This window comes from Bipolaris maydis (assembly GCF_028858645.1).
Source record: "Bipolaris maydis strain C4 unplaced genomic scaffold PSV08scaffold_16, whole genome shotgun sequence".
In the NCBI taxonomy this organism is placed as follows: domain Eukaryota; kingdom Fungi; phylum Ascomycota; class Dothideomycetes; order Pleosporales; family Pleosporaceae; genus Bipolaris; species Bipolaris maydis.
The window spans coordinates 252,508-266,947 of NW_027093872.1; the positions used below are offsets into that span (position 1 = coordinate 252,508).

The following is a 14,440-nucleotide window of genomic DNA, read 5'->3' on the forward strand; positions in this document are numbered from 1 at the left end:
ATGCGCAAACCCCTGATGCGAGTGATTGGGTGTAGAGGTAAAGGTCCGCCATCGAATGGTAGTCAAGTGGGCCGTGCGCCAACCCCGGTTGCTCTAGCCTTCGCTTAGATTTTGCCAGCCCACGATCGCTCTGAGCCTCTAGCCAGCGACAACTCCATCCCGACGCCCAACCCAGCTCTTCCGCACACCGACCGACCGACTCCCGTCAAAAACACATACAACCGCACATAATGGATTCAGCTAAGGCTCCCGTCAAGCTCGTCAAGGTCACCCGTGTCCTTGGCCGAACCGGTACGCGAAATTTGCCGAAATTTGCTGCACAGAGGCCCGCATGCGACATACGCGCCGCAAGAAACGTGCGAGAGATAGAGGGAATTGAAGGCTGACGACGGTCTCTTATAGGTTCCCGTGGTGGTGTCACCCAGTGCCGTGTCGAGTTCATGGACGACCAGACCCGTTCCATCATCCGTAACGTCAAGGGCCCAGGTAAGGATCTCTTCCTGCCCGCTTCTCTTTCGCCGCCCCTCCCCTCTGGCCGTAGCTGACTCCAACATCTTAGTCCGCGAGAACGACATTCTCTGCCTGCTCGAGTCCGAACGTGAGGCCAGGCGTCTGCGATAAGCGCATCAACTCTCTGGGGAAAAAAGAGAGGGAAGCGGCATTTCATTCGGTTACCGGAGTTCTTTGCGAAAGCTATGGGCATCTATACGGACTTGACGAGGATGGACAAAATGATGGCGTAGTTGTTCTTGCAGCGGCTACGGAGCATATGGCAGATATGTGGGAGATGCGATCACGACTGATATCAAAGAGTCTGGCCTTTTCCTGAATGAATCGAAAACTACCAACTCCTCAAGTGCCTTGGATAGGTTGTGACGCTTTGTGGCTGTCTCTGAGTCTAATGCCAGAGTTCAAGATGTGCAGGGAATCTGAAAAATGTCTAGGCAATGTCATCATCACGTTCAGTGCCTCTTGCTAAGAGTACTACTCGATTAGCAGATTAGATCCGTTCACACAACGCTCCTCCTTCGCTCGCAGCCTACCTTTTCTACTTTCCGTCAACATTCCAAATATTTAACAAGCCGCATCACACTCCATTGGTCTCGTGTATTGTGGGGTTTGAATTTAGGCTATATGCAATGATTCATGTCTTAGCACTATGCCTTGGCTTTTCTAACAGTCCAAAGTGTTTCCTCCTAATCGAGGCTAAGTTCAGCCTTGATGAGACCTTGACCTCGCGTTTTCCCTCTTCACCTTTCATACTATTATTTTCTTCTATTTTCTCGTCACCACAAAAGATCTACCTTCAAGCGGCGCGCAACTATAAGATTATAGAAAGCTTGTGTAGTATCTTTGTAGAACCACTCAAATACGCAACGCGTTGGTACACCTGTATCTTCAACCCTGTACACACTCCAATTCAACCACGACTTTACTTAATTAGTCTAGTTCTCGGGCCTAGTTTGAATAACATCGCTGTCCACGTCCTGAAAAGCCCTGCAAGACCAATTCAGATCTGAATATTTCCAAAACTCTAAGTCCATGTCGTACATAACTATATCCGGTGTTTTCAAAATGTCAGGAGACAAACCACCATATCGCTAACCATAGAAGGCTCTATGGGCATGCCCAGGTTTCCTTGTATTTAACTATTACAATGTTCTCACTTACGGCAGTAAACATGTCCGTCTGGAGGAACATGACGTGTTTGGCATTGCGCTTGTTTGTCACGCAAACGATCAATGAGTGAGTGGCTCAAACTACAAACTGATCCTCAAGGCTCCCATAAATACGACCAGATTCACATGGAGATTATAACGCATAGTGCCCAGCTTCAAGTAACACCCACGTTTCAGTCTCAGTATCAGACACGGTTAGCAACTCCGCATCTTCCACGGCTTACCTTGACCAACCCGTTGCCTTCCAAATCAACCTACAAGCGACGCTTTCTGGATATTCCGCATCATTCTCCATTCGCCATCTGACAGCCACCAAACTGGCGACTCCACACAACCCATCTCCGTTCGCAGGCGGTTCTATATGGGACCCTTCTGACGAAGAATGGGCCGAAGTAGACGCCTACCGCATCACCAACACCTTCAACGCGTCCTTCAAGAACCCCGGGCAACAGAATGGAGTATCTAGTTCCCAAAAAGACGGCAGTGCCTTGTCGCGCCTCACATCGACCATCACATCCCTCATCCCCCTCCCGCCAACCAACCGCCCCAACCAAGAAGAAACCGACCTCGACGAAAAACTCTCCATGCTCAAAAATACCTACTTCACCTCTCCCAATGGCGACCTCAGCGACTCCATAATGCTTACCTGTTTCCTCCCACGCTCCAGCATCTTCCCCTCCTCAACCACCTCCTCCCCCCGAACCATGCACGTCATCGACCTCGCACGCTACTTCACCACGCAAGACCCTCTCCTACAAGCCGCCCACCCACGCCTCTGCGACGCCACCGCCACAATCCTCAGCCACACAAACACTGCCTGCATAACCGCCTTTCTCAACCCCTCCGTTCAAGAATTCACATACAAGCGCGAAGTCGAGGGCCGCAAGGGCGGAACCACCCTGCTTATCCGACGACACCAGAATTCCGTAATCGTAAGTGTCCCCCACCCCCCTTTCGCCCACTTCCTCCCTTCTTTCCCTGGGCTCCCGGAATATCCAATCAATCATCATCTCTACATAGTATGTATTTTAAATATTTTACTAACCAGGAAGGGGTGTGTGTAAATTAGGCAGGATGCTACCGCAACCACGGCTTCTCGCTCCAATGGAGCTTATATGTCCGAAGCAGGTTTAACGCGCTGGGACAGTGGTATGATGAGTATGGCGCGCCTGCGTGCGGGGCGACGCCCGTGGTGGCGGCGGGAGAGGTGATGTGGCATGTTTTCACGCCAGACGGTGTTAGGTCAGGTGATGATGATGAGGAACAGCAGCAGCGACAAGGGAGTAGTGTGGACGCGGCACTGCGCGGAGTTGTGGGATTTGGGTTGGAAGATGGAGATGGAGATGAAGGGGATGGTGGGGGGAGGGAGGCCAAGTTTGCGTTGTATCAGAGTAGGGTACTCGCACGGTATTTAATGTGGGATGTCTGGGTGAGGTTGGATGGGAGGTACGAATGTAGAGCTGTGTGGGAGGCTGATGGTGAGGTTAATACGGTGAGGTTGAAACGGGGGCTGGTTGGGTTTGACGACGAGGATGAAGAGTAGGTAAGTAAGGCAAAGTGAATATGTGCATGTCACGTGAAGTCAGAACAACAACAAGTAGAGAGAGCGAGATGTGTAGTTTGAAAAAAAAAGAAGCTTTTTCCTTAAAATTCATGAGATCTATTGATAAACTAATAAGATAACAAGAGCCCCAAAGGAGACTTTTATCTCGTGTATTCAGCCAAAGAAGGGAAAAAAAGAAAAAGAAGCTTCGTTAATCTATAATGCAAGCGATGCGCGCTATGCAAAGGATATATCGACCATCAAAGGGAAAAAAAGGAAGAAAACAAAACGCCGTAGAAATGCAATAAAGGAAAACCTTTTCGTCACATCAAGGTTGTTGCTGAAAGCAAGAGAGTCAGAGTACTCTAGGCAATAGCAGAGACACCACCCTCCTGCATAACAGGGTTGATCTTCTCATCAAACTTGAACTGGAAGTCCTCGCCAAGCTCCTTCTTCATGGCAGTCTGGACAGCCTCGAGAACGTTCTTGAAGACACCGAACGAGGCGGGGTTGTTCTCGTCGTTGTCGCCGCCCTGGAAGACACCAGTGCGGACCAAGCAAGTGTTCCAGCCGTACATGTTACCACCGATGATGTCGGAGGCTGGGTTGTCACCAATCATGTAGATGTGAGAAGGCAGCTTCTCCTCGTTGTGGATCGTCTCCATCCAGCTGGCAATGACCTCGTCGGCGTACTTGTAGGTAGCCAACTCGGGCTTACCGTAGACGACACGCTCGAGCTCAACACCAGTGAGCGACTTGTACATGGCCTCGAGACCAATGCGGAAGGCACCCTGGGACATGCGGGGGAAGGGGTGCTCGGTGGGGCAGAGCATGTCACCCTGGGAGAAGTAGATGGGGATGCGCTGGGAGACGGGGTCCTTGGCCCTGGTGCCCAGGCGACCGTTCTCGGACTGGAGGAGGTCCATGATGATTTGGATGTCGGTGGCGTAGTCACGGCTGTCAGAGAAGACCATGATAGCCTCGATGTTGGTCTTGCTGAAGTCGCGGGGGCGGGAAGTCTTGCGCTCCTCCTCAGTGAAGACACGGTAAGGGGCAATGGTGGGGTCCCAGGCAACGATGTCGTTGGGGACGACAATGTCCTCAAAGCCATACTGCTCAGCAACCTCACGGCACTTGTAGCCCTCACCACCGACAACAAGGACGGTCTTGTAGTACTCGGCCAAAGCACGCATGGGAGTGTGTGACTGGATGAACTGCTCGGTGGAGATGGGGTTGTGGAGGATCTTGGACAGTTGGTCGACACGAGCCTGCTCAGGCTTACCGGAACCGTTGGTGAGGAAGATGTGTGGAATCTTGATGCCGAGCTGGTTGTCTCCGTTCAAGATCTCGAGGACGCGCTGACCCTCGGGAATGAGACGGTCACCGTGGACAAGGACACCATCGATGTCGAAGACGAAAGCCATGTCCTTGGCAGCGTGAACCTTCTCACTAGCCAAGTCTTGAAGCTGAGCAGCGATGATATCACGAGATGGCTGGATGGCGGGCATGCCGGGGCGCTTGGCAGCACCGTGGCCATCTGGGTAGTGTACGGAAGACAACCTTGACTGCCTCTTTGAGCGGGGGATGGGCAGTGAGGTACCGAAGGAGTTTCGGGATCCTCTCCTCTCCTTCATGGAAGGCGAGAGGGAAAGATTGTGCATGTAGTTGGTGGTGTCAGCAATGGCGCTGCGGGTTGCTGGGACCTCGATGGCGTTGGCGGTGCCGTCATCGTGAGCATCGCCAGGGATGGGAAGCTCGCTGCTTCCAACAGCAAGGGAGCCCGAGCGAGCATTGTTGGTGTTGGACTTTGTCTGGGTGAGGGGAGTCTCAGCCAGCTCCTTCTCGTCAAAAGCTGCGGGAGACATGTTGATGATGGTGATGATGTAAAAGGGATATGTATATCAAGTTTGAAAAGATGGATTGAAACTTCACAGAAACTATATGTGAAAGTGAGTGAAGTTGTGGAGAGGAGGTGATGGTGGATAGTTGACATCAGGGTCCTGGGGGAGGGGCTATATATCATCATCTCAGCTGTCAGGTCGGATGGGTGATGGACGCCATATGCCCTCGTCATTTGCCAGTATCGAGTGGAAAGTTTGGAGACAGGCCTTGGCTATCCCGAGTTAGGCCGACAGACCAAGGACCAGCTAGCATTCAATGGGTTCAACAAGTATCTCTGTACCCACAGGTCGACATCATCATGGCTCAGGTACGGCCGTGCAGAAGAGCGCTAGGGGACGAGTTTGCCAGACCAGAGAATGAGAACTGGATACCGTCACCGCCGGGATAAAGCCGAAAACTGGGGACTGATAGGGATGGCGACATGTGAGTCGCCACAACACCTGGAGACATGGCTGTATACGTCTCGCCTATGCCGCGAAAGCTTAGCGCAGAGCCTCATGCAAGCGGAAAAGTGAGCGCGGCCGGAAGGATTTGATTGACGAGGAGACGCCCTCCGCCGGCCCAAGCGGATTGGCGTGCATATGCTATCGGTCGACGGGTGGGAATTGTGTAGAGACGAGTGCAGCAGAACGAGGATGGTGCAGGGAGCATCATGTCGCAGTGACGAAGGACGGGTGGGGCCTTGAGCGCGCCTCGCCGAATTAGGGCGGACGCAGCGAAGCGAGCGGCTGGAGAGGGCAGAGCCGCACCAGCCGAGCGAGGGCGTTGGATGGTGCTAGGCGTCATGTTCGGTTGGTGGTGTGGGTGTGGGTGTGGGTGTGGGTGCTGACTACGCGGGTTGCTGGCTGTCGCCTTGGTCGACGACACTCGGCAAAACTGCCCCTCGCAGCATTTGCTCTGTCCCACGCTCGCCCTGGCCGGCCCGTGCAGGCCCGTGCAGTGGACCCTGGAGATCCACATACGACGTCATGGCGGCCAGCAACTGACAACACCTCAGCGTCGCTGTGAAACTGTTGGATGGCACTATCATGACGAGTTTTCGCAATGGGACCGATGCTGCCACAGTGCCACCGCGATTGGCCGCATGCCGCTTGTCGAGGGACGCCCGTCTGGCTGCGGCGGGCTGCTCGGGGCGTGGCCCATGGAGCGATGATGACAGCAGCACAGCCAAGGGTGACGAGAGGGGGAAAGTTTGAAATTTCACCAGGCCCGACATGCGCTCGCCATATGTAGCCTTGCACGCCTGCCACGCCGCCGTTGCTGCTGTCGACAAGAAAACCCTCGCTCAGCTCCATCCATCCCTCTTTTCCTGCCCTCTGTGCAAAGCATAGTGACAGACCCCCTCCCGCCAATCTTGCTCGCATTCAACTCCGCACCCCGCAGCCATGGCTCCCCTTGCCAACCAAAAGACCTACAAGCTCTACAACGGCGTCACCATCCCCGCCGTCGGCTTCGGCACCTTTGCCAGTGAGGGCGCATCCGGCGAGACGTACGCCGCCGTCACCACCGCGCTCAAGACGGGCTATCGCCACCTCGACTGCGCCTGGTTCTACCAGAACGAGGAGGAGGTCGGCGCCGCCGTGCGCGATTTCCTCAACGAGAACCCCAGCGTCACCCGCAAAGATCTCTTCATCTGCACAAAAGTATGGAACCACCTCCACGAGCCCGACCAAGTCAAATGGAGCTTCAACAGCAGCTTGACCAAGTTGGGCATGGACTACATTGACGCCTTCCTCGTCCACTGGCCCATTGCCGCCGAGAGCGACGACAACCACATGCCCAAGCTCGGCCCCGACGGCAGGTACATCATCAAAAAGGACCTGACAGAGAACCCGGAGCCCACATGGCGCGCCATGGAGGAGCTCTACGAATCCGGCAAGGCCAAATCCATCGGCGTCTCCAACTGGACCATTGACGGCCTCAAGAAGCTCCTCAGCTTCGCCAAAGTCAAGCCCATGATGAACCAAATCGAAATCCACCCCTTCCTCCCCAACACCGACCTCGTCAAGTTCTGCCAGGACAACGACATCCTCGTTTCGGCCTACTCGCCCCTCGGCTCCCAGAACCAAGTCCCCAGCACCGGCGAGAAGGTGCGTACAAACGCCAAGCTCAACGAGGTCGCCCAGCGCAGCGGCTACGACCTAGCCCAGGTCCTGCTGGCCTGGGGTCTGCAGCGCGGCTACGTCGTCCTGCCCAAGAGCTCCACCCCCTCACGTATTGAGAGCAACTGGAACATTCCCGAGCTCAGCAAGGAGGACTTCGAGGCCGTCGAGGAGGTCGCCCGAGGCAGGCACACACGCTTTGTCAACATGAAGGATACCTTTGGCTACGACGTCTGGCCTGAGGAGACCGACGGTGGAGAGCTCAAGGCGTAAAAGAGCAGTACAAAGGAAAGCGGGGTAAAAAAATCGAGACGTGTTACGAACAAAACTAAAACATCATGATGACATACGACGGGACTTCTTTTCCCTTCCTTCTTCAATTCTTGTTGTCTTTGTTATTTTGAGCGATACCAAGAGAATGGAAGAGACAGAGAGAGAAAGTCTATTACAGACTAATGTAGAATAACCAGCTCTTAGAGCCAATTGAAAAATGAATTAAATTTCATATTCAGCATACTGCTTGCTTCTGTGTGTATGGCAATTGTTGCGTTGCATGTAAATCGCGCCTTTTCCCCCTCATTTTGCTTACTCTACGTTGATCGTAGTACAGCTATGACGATGTGATGACCACGTTTTCTAAACTCCAAGGCCGGCCGCTTTCCCCGCACGGTCAAAGTGCGGTGCCATTAAACCCCTTGGACCCGCATCGGTGGCGACCTGTCAATCTGACATTTGGCCAAAACCCCAAAAAGACACGCTTGTGACCTGATCATGGCTTGCAAAAAAAAATAGAGCCACAACTATGAGTGATTTTTTTTTCTTGTTTCGTTTTTTTCTTCGCTTCTTTTCGTTCCAATGCCCCTTCAGGTAGGGATCAGCCGGTCTAGCAATTCCAAGTTCTGTTGCTCCCTGCGCACGCTCCACGGCTCTGATGCTGGTTGCGCCAGGGTTGCTGGCTTTGGTAGCACAAGGTCTGCAAAGTGCATCTTGGTGAACTCCATGGCTACATGTGCTTGTGAAAACTTCTCTTGTTCCAGAAGCTGTCTGGCAACACCCAGGCATAGCTGGACGAGGAAATTGCGTCGGCTTCGTGATGACTGTGCAAATGTGGCGGCTCCAGCGGGGTCCTCAATGAACTTGAGTCCTGGCATTGGACTGCTTTCTGAAGGTCGATGGAGGGAAAGCATGGCCTCGACGGCTCGACTCCAGCTTCCAAGCCAACGTTGTAACGATGAAGAGAATGATTGGTACAGTTCAAGGTCGATAGATTGGTCCCGGCTGGAAATAATGCGGTTGACAAGACGACCGCCAGCGGTCCTCAACACACCGTGTGCTGATTCGTAGCCCGCATTCTCCGTGAAGCGGAATGCTTGCATAAAGGTAGCCAGACCGCTGTTCAAGCTTGTGTTTGCCTCAATCGATACCATCTTCTCCAGAAGCTGTTGCCTGAACTTGGTCACTCTTGAGACGTCCAGACCAGTTTCTTTGACACGCTGCTCATTCGATCGGATGAACCAGCGCCATGGTGCAGAGGTTTCGCCTTCGGTCAACTGTAAAGCCACTAGCCTGTCGAGGAATCTACTGCCGTTGCCTGACTTTGATATACACATGTCCAAGAATTGACGTGATGTGTCCAATCCACTAGTCCGTAGCCATTCTGAAAGCACATTTGCTGGTGTGGCTCCATCCTTGAGCCGCGATAGGCTTTCGTTTGTTGTTTTCTCGAGTACTTCGAGGCAAATGGCCGCCTTTTGTAAAGTGGCAGAACCAGACGCTATTTCGTTGATAAACCACCCAACAGGGTCTCTCAGGACATCGACGGCGGCAGACCCCGACCCTCTCCGGCGGGGCTTGACTGCAAACAGTGGATTGTTTAGGATCAAGTCCAGATGCTGGGTGGTCGAGGCATAGGAAGAGGCGGCTGCATGGTGCGGAGATGGGGCACGCTGCCCACTGCTAATCAACAGTTGCCGGGATGGTGCTCTCTGGGTGCTCTCCGAGGGGGGGAAAGGGTGTTCGCGGTCGAGGTGGGCGCGGAAGGACTGGGTAAGCAGAGACAGCAACTGCTGGCTTTCTCGCGGGGAAAGCGGCAGCTGGGGGTGGATCTTGGAGGCGAGGGTGCTCAGGACGCGTTTGCCGGTGGCGGACTGCATGGCGGCGCAGTCAGTTGTCGTGAATCGTGAGTCGTGTTGCGGTGCGGCGATGACGAGAGGTGGGCCAGGCACAAGCGGCCATGGGATTGCGGCAAGCGGGCGCCCTGTATGACACGTGACGGGCTAGACGCGCGCGCAAGACGGCAGGCTGGAGCAATACGCCCCAGCTATTCGTAGATCAATCGCTTCTGAACGCTCCCCTCACTTCTGCATACCACACAGCCCACTCAGACCCCAGCCAACGCGACACTGCCGCGTCCTGCGCCATTGGAACCTCCAGTGCCAAGACGACGTGGTCGCTTGCCCTTTAGCTTTCCCCAACTTTACCTCCTTCTACATCATCACCACGCACGTCCACCACACCCGCCCACACATTCACACAACCCAAAGTCGCCAGCGGCTTGTCCACACCCCACACAGATTCAATGTCTGAAGCACCATCTCGGCCTGCGCGAGGCAGGAGCTCTGCCCGCGGCGGCAGGGCATCATACGGCTCTCGAGGGCCTAGGAAAACAAACGGCGACAGCGCATCTTCAACCATTGACACATCAGCAGACCACGGCGAGCTCGGAGAGCTTAAGAAGCGCTACAACTCACAGTTACCCACACTCAAGGAACTGTTTCCTGAATGGACCGACGCCGACCTAGTGCTCGCAATCGAAGAATCTGATGGCGACCTGCAAACCACCATTGAGAAGATTAGTGAGGGTGAGCGCCCCTCCTGCGCCCGTGCACTGCGCACGCGGGACAACACTCTGCACAACAAGGGGCCCGTCGTTTGCTGACATTGCACAGGCTCCGTCTCTCAATTCTCAGAAGTCCCTAAGAAGGTAAAGGACAGGTCCCGCTCAAAGGCGAAAGATGGCGTCGCTCCGGCCGATGGAACCTCCAGTCTGCGTGGTCGGCCTGATGGCGCTCGCCGCGGAGTTGACAGCGGTCGTGGAGGCCGTGGAGGCCGGGGCACCGATCGTGGTCGTGGTGGCATTCGAGGTGGCCGTGGTGGGGCCGCTGCTGGACCTCGTACGGCTGCTGGATCAGTCCCGACGAACGAGTCCTCTGCATGGGACACGCCTGCTATCGGAGAAGAGCCCAGCGAGGGCAAACATGACGAGACGACCGCGCAGGCGCCCGAGAGTACCCCAGAAGTCATCAAGCCTGCTGTCGAGGCTACCATTACAGTTGCAAAGAAGACTTGGGCGAGCATGTTTGCCGCACCAAAGCCCGCACCTGCACCCGCGGTACCCAAAGCAGCTCCGAAGCCTGCCCCCGCTGCAGCTCCCGAAGCGCCTCCGCAAGTACCTGAAGCCACGCCCGCGAACGACGTTCCCAATGAACCAGTTGTCCCGACCGAAGAACAGCCCATACCCCCAGTTGCAGAAAAACCGGTTGAAACGCCACCACCTACCATTGAGGATACGCCCAAGAAGACGCCAGACAAGAGCCCTGGAGTGGCTACTCCCGAAGTCGCCCTGCCACCGTCTGCGGATCAATTGACACAAGAGAATGTTGAGCATCTTCCTGACGAGTCACACCCACCCCCTACAGAGACAGCTTTCAGCACTGTTGCAAGCTCAAAGGATATTGGAAGTGCTGTTGCCACCCCCTTGAATGGGCCAACCCAAGCACCCATCGGCCGTCCCGCTGTTGGAGGATACCAGACGACCGCATTGAAGGCGACTTCGGGAACCCCGCACCGAAGCGCAAGCTTCCAGAGGAGGCTGGTTGAGCAACAAGAGGCAGTTGTTATGCCCGGAAATCATGCTGTAGACCGGGCGGCTGTCCAATTTGGCAGTATGGGCTTGGGTGAGGGATCCGACCCAGATGTTGATGAGGACAGAGAAGAGGCAGAGACCAGGACTCAACCACCCCAGCATTCGCCTGTTGCACAGCCCAGAGCCTCTCTTCCCCCAGCTCCACGCCAGGCGCCACCTCAAGCAGAGACTCAGCAGCCGGAGTCCGTTTCTACACCAAAGCAGGCCCCAGGACTACCCCCTGCTCCTCAAAACCAGCCTACCCTACCCCAATCGCCCTCAAACCCACTTGCATCCCAGGCCATGCAGAACCAGGGATCCCAATCAAATCAACCCTACAACCAGTTCGCCAGATATGGTCAGCCAGGCATCCAGTCGGAAGCCTCTGCCCCACCTCAGAAGCCGTACGACCCATTCGGCCAACAGATCCCACAATCAAACAACTCGCAGACCCCTGGCTACGACTACGCTGCTCAGCAAAGCCAAGCACCATCTCAGCCCGGTGCTTTCTCGTCTGCCCCGGACAACTATCCCTCATATCTCACCGCTGAACAACGTGCGCAATACCAGAACTACTATGGTAGCTACGGCCAGCCTATCGCACAAACCCAGCAAGAAGCTGGTTCAGCGCAACAGCGTACTGGCAGCGCTTTCGGTTCTGGACCTACTGACTCGGCTTATGCTCAGAGTCAGCTTCCACAGGTAAGTGAATTTCTTCGGACTCGTGCCGAGCTTGCCAAATTCGTGGCCGATCATTATGCTATCCACCTCGACACATGTCGTACAGACGAGATGTTTTGTGGGGAGCTAGCAAAGGTCGCGGACCGAGCAAGAACAGCAGCGGAGCCAGAGATCCTCATCCATTGACTACCATATACTAAGAAGCAAAACAGTCTCAGAGCCGATACGGCGACGCCCAGAACAGCGGACACAACACCCCTAATCCAGCAGCTATGGCTGGTCAAGGACATGGTGCACAAGGCCAGCACGCGCAGCATGGCCATGGCGCTGGTTATCCCTACAACCACCCCTACTATGGCAGCCCATACTATGCCAACTACATGAACCAGTTTGGAGGCTACGGCCAAGGAGCAGCCGGTTATGGATCATTCGGAAAGGGCATGTATGGTCAGCCCCACCACTACGGCATGTCTCCTCAGGCTTCGTTCGATCAACACTCATCTTCTCCCGCAAATGCTGGAGGCTTTGGTGCGTCCTCTTTGCACGACCGTGGCAGTGGCGGCGCTGGAGGCTTTGGTGATTACGGTCGTTCAGCTTCGGCCGCATCTCAGAACCCTAGCGCAACTGCTGGAGCTGCCGGATTTGGCGCCATTCCTGATACTTTTACTCGTCCTGGAAACTTCCACCAGAGCTCGTATGGCCAGCAGAGTGGACAGGGTATTGGCGATGATGCCCTCAAGCCTTCCAATGACTACAAGAGCGGAGGACCAAGCCCTTCTGCTCTTGGGGCCCAGCCTGGCCGTCCTGGCTCAGCTAACCAGAGCACTCCCGGACAAGGCGGACCTCAGCACGCTCAGCAAGGCTATGGTGGTTACCCCAGCCACCTTGGTAACAGCGGATACGGTGGCCTAGGCGGGCTTGGTCACCAGACTTCTGCAAGCCACCAGCAGAGCGGCTATGGCAACTATGGTGGATTTGGAGGATACGGTAACAGCTACAACCGTGGGGGTTGGGGCGGAAATTACGGGCAGCACTAGATGCCGTCTCTCATATAATCATAATTGGGAGAAGTGGATGCGTGCTTAAGGGGACGTGGTCAAGTCCTATCATGATGACGAATGGGTATGGCCAATGACCAATTTCTCTTTTCCCCGTTTCTTTTGAGTTGACTGATGGCACGGAAAAGCATGTTTCTTTGATACGCTCGATAAGGCCTCAGATTTTGTATTATGACAATCTCGTTTCTTGTTCCTCTCCTCTTGCATCCTCTCTTTTTTACGGGTCACTTGGTTAAAGTTTACGTGCTCAGTCGCGAGGCGTTCATATCCGCAAGGGAGGGATAAACTCAAAAAGATGTTTGTTTGTCTGGTTTTCTGCTTGCACTCGACTTTTCTTCTCTAGCACTTTGAGAGAAAATTGTATTAGGGTATAGCTAAAGGTTTTTGGGGGGTGGGCAAAGAGCAGCACTTGAGAATAGGATAGCTCAACGGAGTTGGGATGGAGCTGCTACAGCTGAGCAATGATATCATTGAACATGGCATGAACTTGTGTTTTCATTGCTGTGGAGAAAGTTGCGTAATTTTGCAGGCCGCTGTGAATGTCGAGACCCGCCAGTTTGCGAGGATACTCATCCTGTTGCGATGACGTTTGGGACTTGGCACAGGGTCCAGCGCTGCAGGTACGTACCGATTTGGGTTGAGACGCTAACCATTTCGCCTTTGACAACTATGTACGAGTACTGAACACTCTCATTTTTTTCCATCAATCCAATGTCAACACTACGATTCCACAGCTCCGCTACGAACCAGCGTGGCCTTTCCCGCCACCTGACCATCCTACACTACTCTACGTAAGTACAATAGCCATTGCCACGCTAGGGTACAGCCCAAGCGCAGGCCAGGGCATGTTTTCCGAATCTTAAGCGAAAGGGCCGATACAGAGCATGCAAACAATTGTGGTTGTTCCGACGCTTCCCCGACATGATTTTCGCACTATCACTACCTTATCCGACAGACACCTTGCTCAGCTTGAGTCTCGATTTCGTCATTGCGATAGGATCTTTCACAATCTCTGCAGAGGCCGTTCTGACAAAATAGTAATGTCGGTGCTCGCACTAGCCGGTAATCTTCACGTGAAGTCAGTAACTGCGATGTGCCGGATTACGAATTGTTGAAACAATCTCGGTGTAACACGCAATTCATATCAGCGTCGCCGGACTGTCTTGCATTTCTTCACCGCCCTCAACTTTATCGATAGCAACGCCCTCGGAATGTCATTTCCACCTCAACCAACCTTCGGCAAGCTACTGGACTTCTAGATCTGAGGCCATACTACATCAAGTACAGATCGCCCAACGGTCTTTACCATACGTGGCAAGGTGACCTCAGCCATGCATCCTGGTCATCAAGGTATTGTCCGAGTTTATTTTTCAGCATTGTAATGCCGGTGACAAAACGGGACAACACGCAATGCCTAACACGTTGATAAACAAAATGGCGGCGAGCCCGTCGTGCGCGTCCACCACCTGCAAATCTTCTTTTTAGTTCTGACTGCGCGGTTTATGTCCTGCACCTTACTCTACTGGCCTTGTTCACAGAAGCTGAGAAGCATCTGAGTCACGCCACAGTCA

At 54.2% G+C, this 14,440-nt stretch overlaps 6 protein-coding genes across 6 annotated transcripts; 4 read left to right on the plus strand and 2 right to left on the minus strand.

The window, feature by feature from the left end:
- Positions 1-144: 144 nt before the first annotated feature.
- On the plus strand, positions 145-854 carry PSV08DRAFT_334911 (40S ribosomal protein eS28). The gene is made up of 3 exons (XM_014223444.2): positions 145-291; positions 403-486; positions 560-854. Exons 1-3 carry the CDS (start codon positions 231-233, stop codon positions 619-621), a joined length of 207 nt encoding a protein of 68 aa, XP_014078919.1. The 5' UTR covers positions 145-230; the 3' UTR covers positions 622-854.
- An 827-nt stretch (positions 855-1,681) lies between these two features.
- Positions 1,682-3,222, plus strand: PSV08DRAFT_405363 (uncharacterized protein; the record flags this gene model as incomplete). Its single annotated transcript, XM_066093717.1, has 3 exons — positions 1,682-1,746; positions 1,840-2,611; positions 2,749-3,222. 3 exons carry the CDS (start codon positions 1,682-1,684, stop codon positions 3,220-3,222), a joined length of 1,311 nt encoding a protein of 436 aa, XP_065948063.1.
- Positions 3,223-3,295: 73 nt separating this feature from the next.
- PSV08DRAFT_334916 (HAD-like domain-containing protein) lies at positions 3,296-5,198 on the minus strand. The gene has a single exon (XM_014223445.2). It carries the CDS (start codon positions 5,085-5,087, stop codon positions 3,588-3,590), a length of 1,500 nt encoding a protein of 499 aa, XP_014078920.1. The 5' UTR covers positions 5,088-5,198; the 3' UTR covers positions 3,296-3,587.
- A 1,551-nt stretch (positions 5,199-6,749) lies between these two features.
- On the plus strand, positions 6,750-7,592 carry PSV08DRAFT_334947 (NADP-dependent oxidoreductase domain-containing protein; the record flags this gene model as incomplete). Its single annotated transcript, XM_014223446.2, has 1 exon — positions 6,750-7,592. A coding segment is annotated over exon 1 (657 nt), but the record flags the coding sequence as incomplete, so codon positions are not given.
- A 145-nt stretch (positions 7,593-7,737) lies between these two features.
- PSV08DRAFT_17851 (uncharacterized protein) lies at positions 7,738-9,421 on the minus strand. The gene has a single exon (XM_014223447.2). The coding sequence runs from the start codon at positions 9,377-9,379 to the stop codon at positions 8,090-8,092; it is 1,290 nt and encodes a 429-aa protein (XP_014078922.1). The 5' UTR covers positions 9,380-9,421; the 3' UTR covers positions 7,738-8,089.
- Positions 9,422-9,428: 7 nt separating this feature from the next.
- Positions 9,429-12,883, plus strand: PSV08DRAFT_381729 (uncharacterized protein; the record flags this gene model as incomplete). The annotated part of the gene is made up of 4 exons (XM_014223448.2): positions 9,429-9,438; positions 9,815-10,087; positions 10,175-11,832; positions 12,024-12,883. 4 exons carry the CDS (start codon positions 9,429-9,431, stop codon positions 12,846-12,848), a joined length of 2,766 nt encoding a protein of 921 aa, XP_014078923.2. The 3' UTR covers positions 12,849-12,883.
- Between the last annotated feature and the right edge of the window lie 1,557 nt (positions 12,884-14,440).

What these genes read in the sequence shown, in the direction of transcription:
- PSV08DRAFT_17851 (XM_014223447.2), bottom strand. Translation starts at nt 9,379, where the DNA reads ATGCAGTCCGCCACCGGCAAACGCGTCCTGAGCACCCTCGCCTCCAAG.
- PSV08DRAFT_334911 (XM_014223444.2), top strand. Translation starts at nt 231, where the DNA reads ATGGATTCAGCTAAGGCTCCCGTCAAGCTCGTCAAGGTCACCCGTGTC. An exon ending in CCGTGTCCTTGGCCGAACCG is followed by an intron (nt 292 to 402) that starts GTACGCGAAATT and finishes GGTCTCTTATAG; the next exon opens with GTTCCCGTGGTGGTGTCACC. An exon ending in CCGTAACGTCAAGGGCCCAG is followed by an intron (nt 487 to 559) that starts GTAAGGATCTCT and finishes CCAACATCTTAG; the next exon opens with TCCGCGAGAACGACATTCTC.
- PSV08DRAFT_334916 (XM_014223445.2), bottom strand. Translation starts at nt 5,087, where the DNA reads ATGTCTCCCGCAGCTTTTGACGAGAAGGAGCTGGCTGAGACTCCCCTC.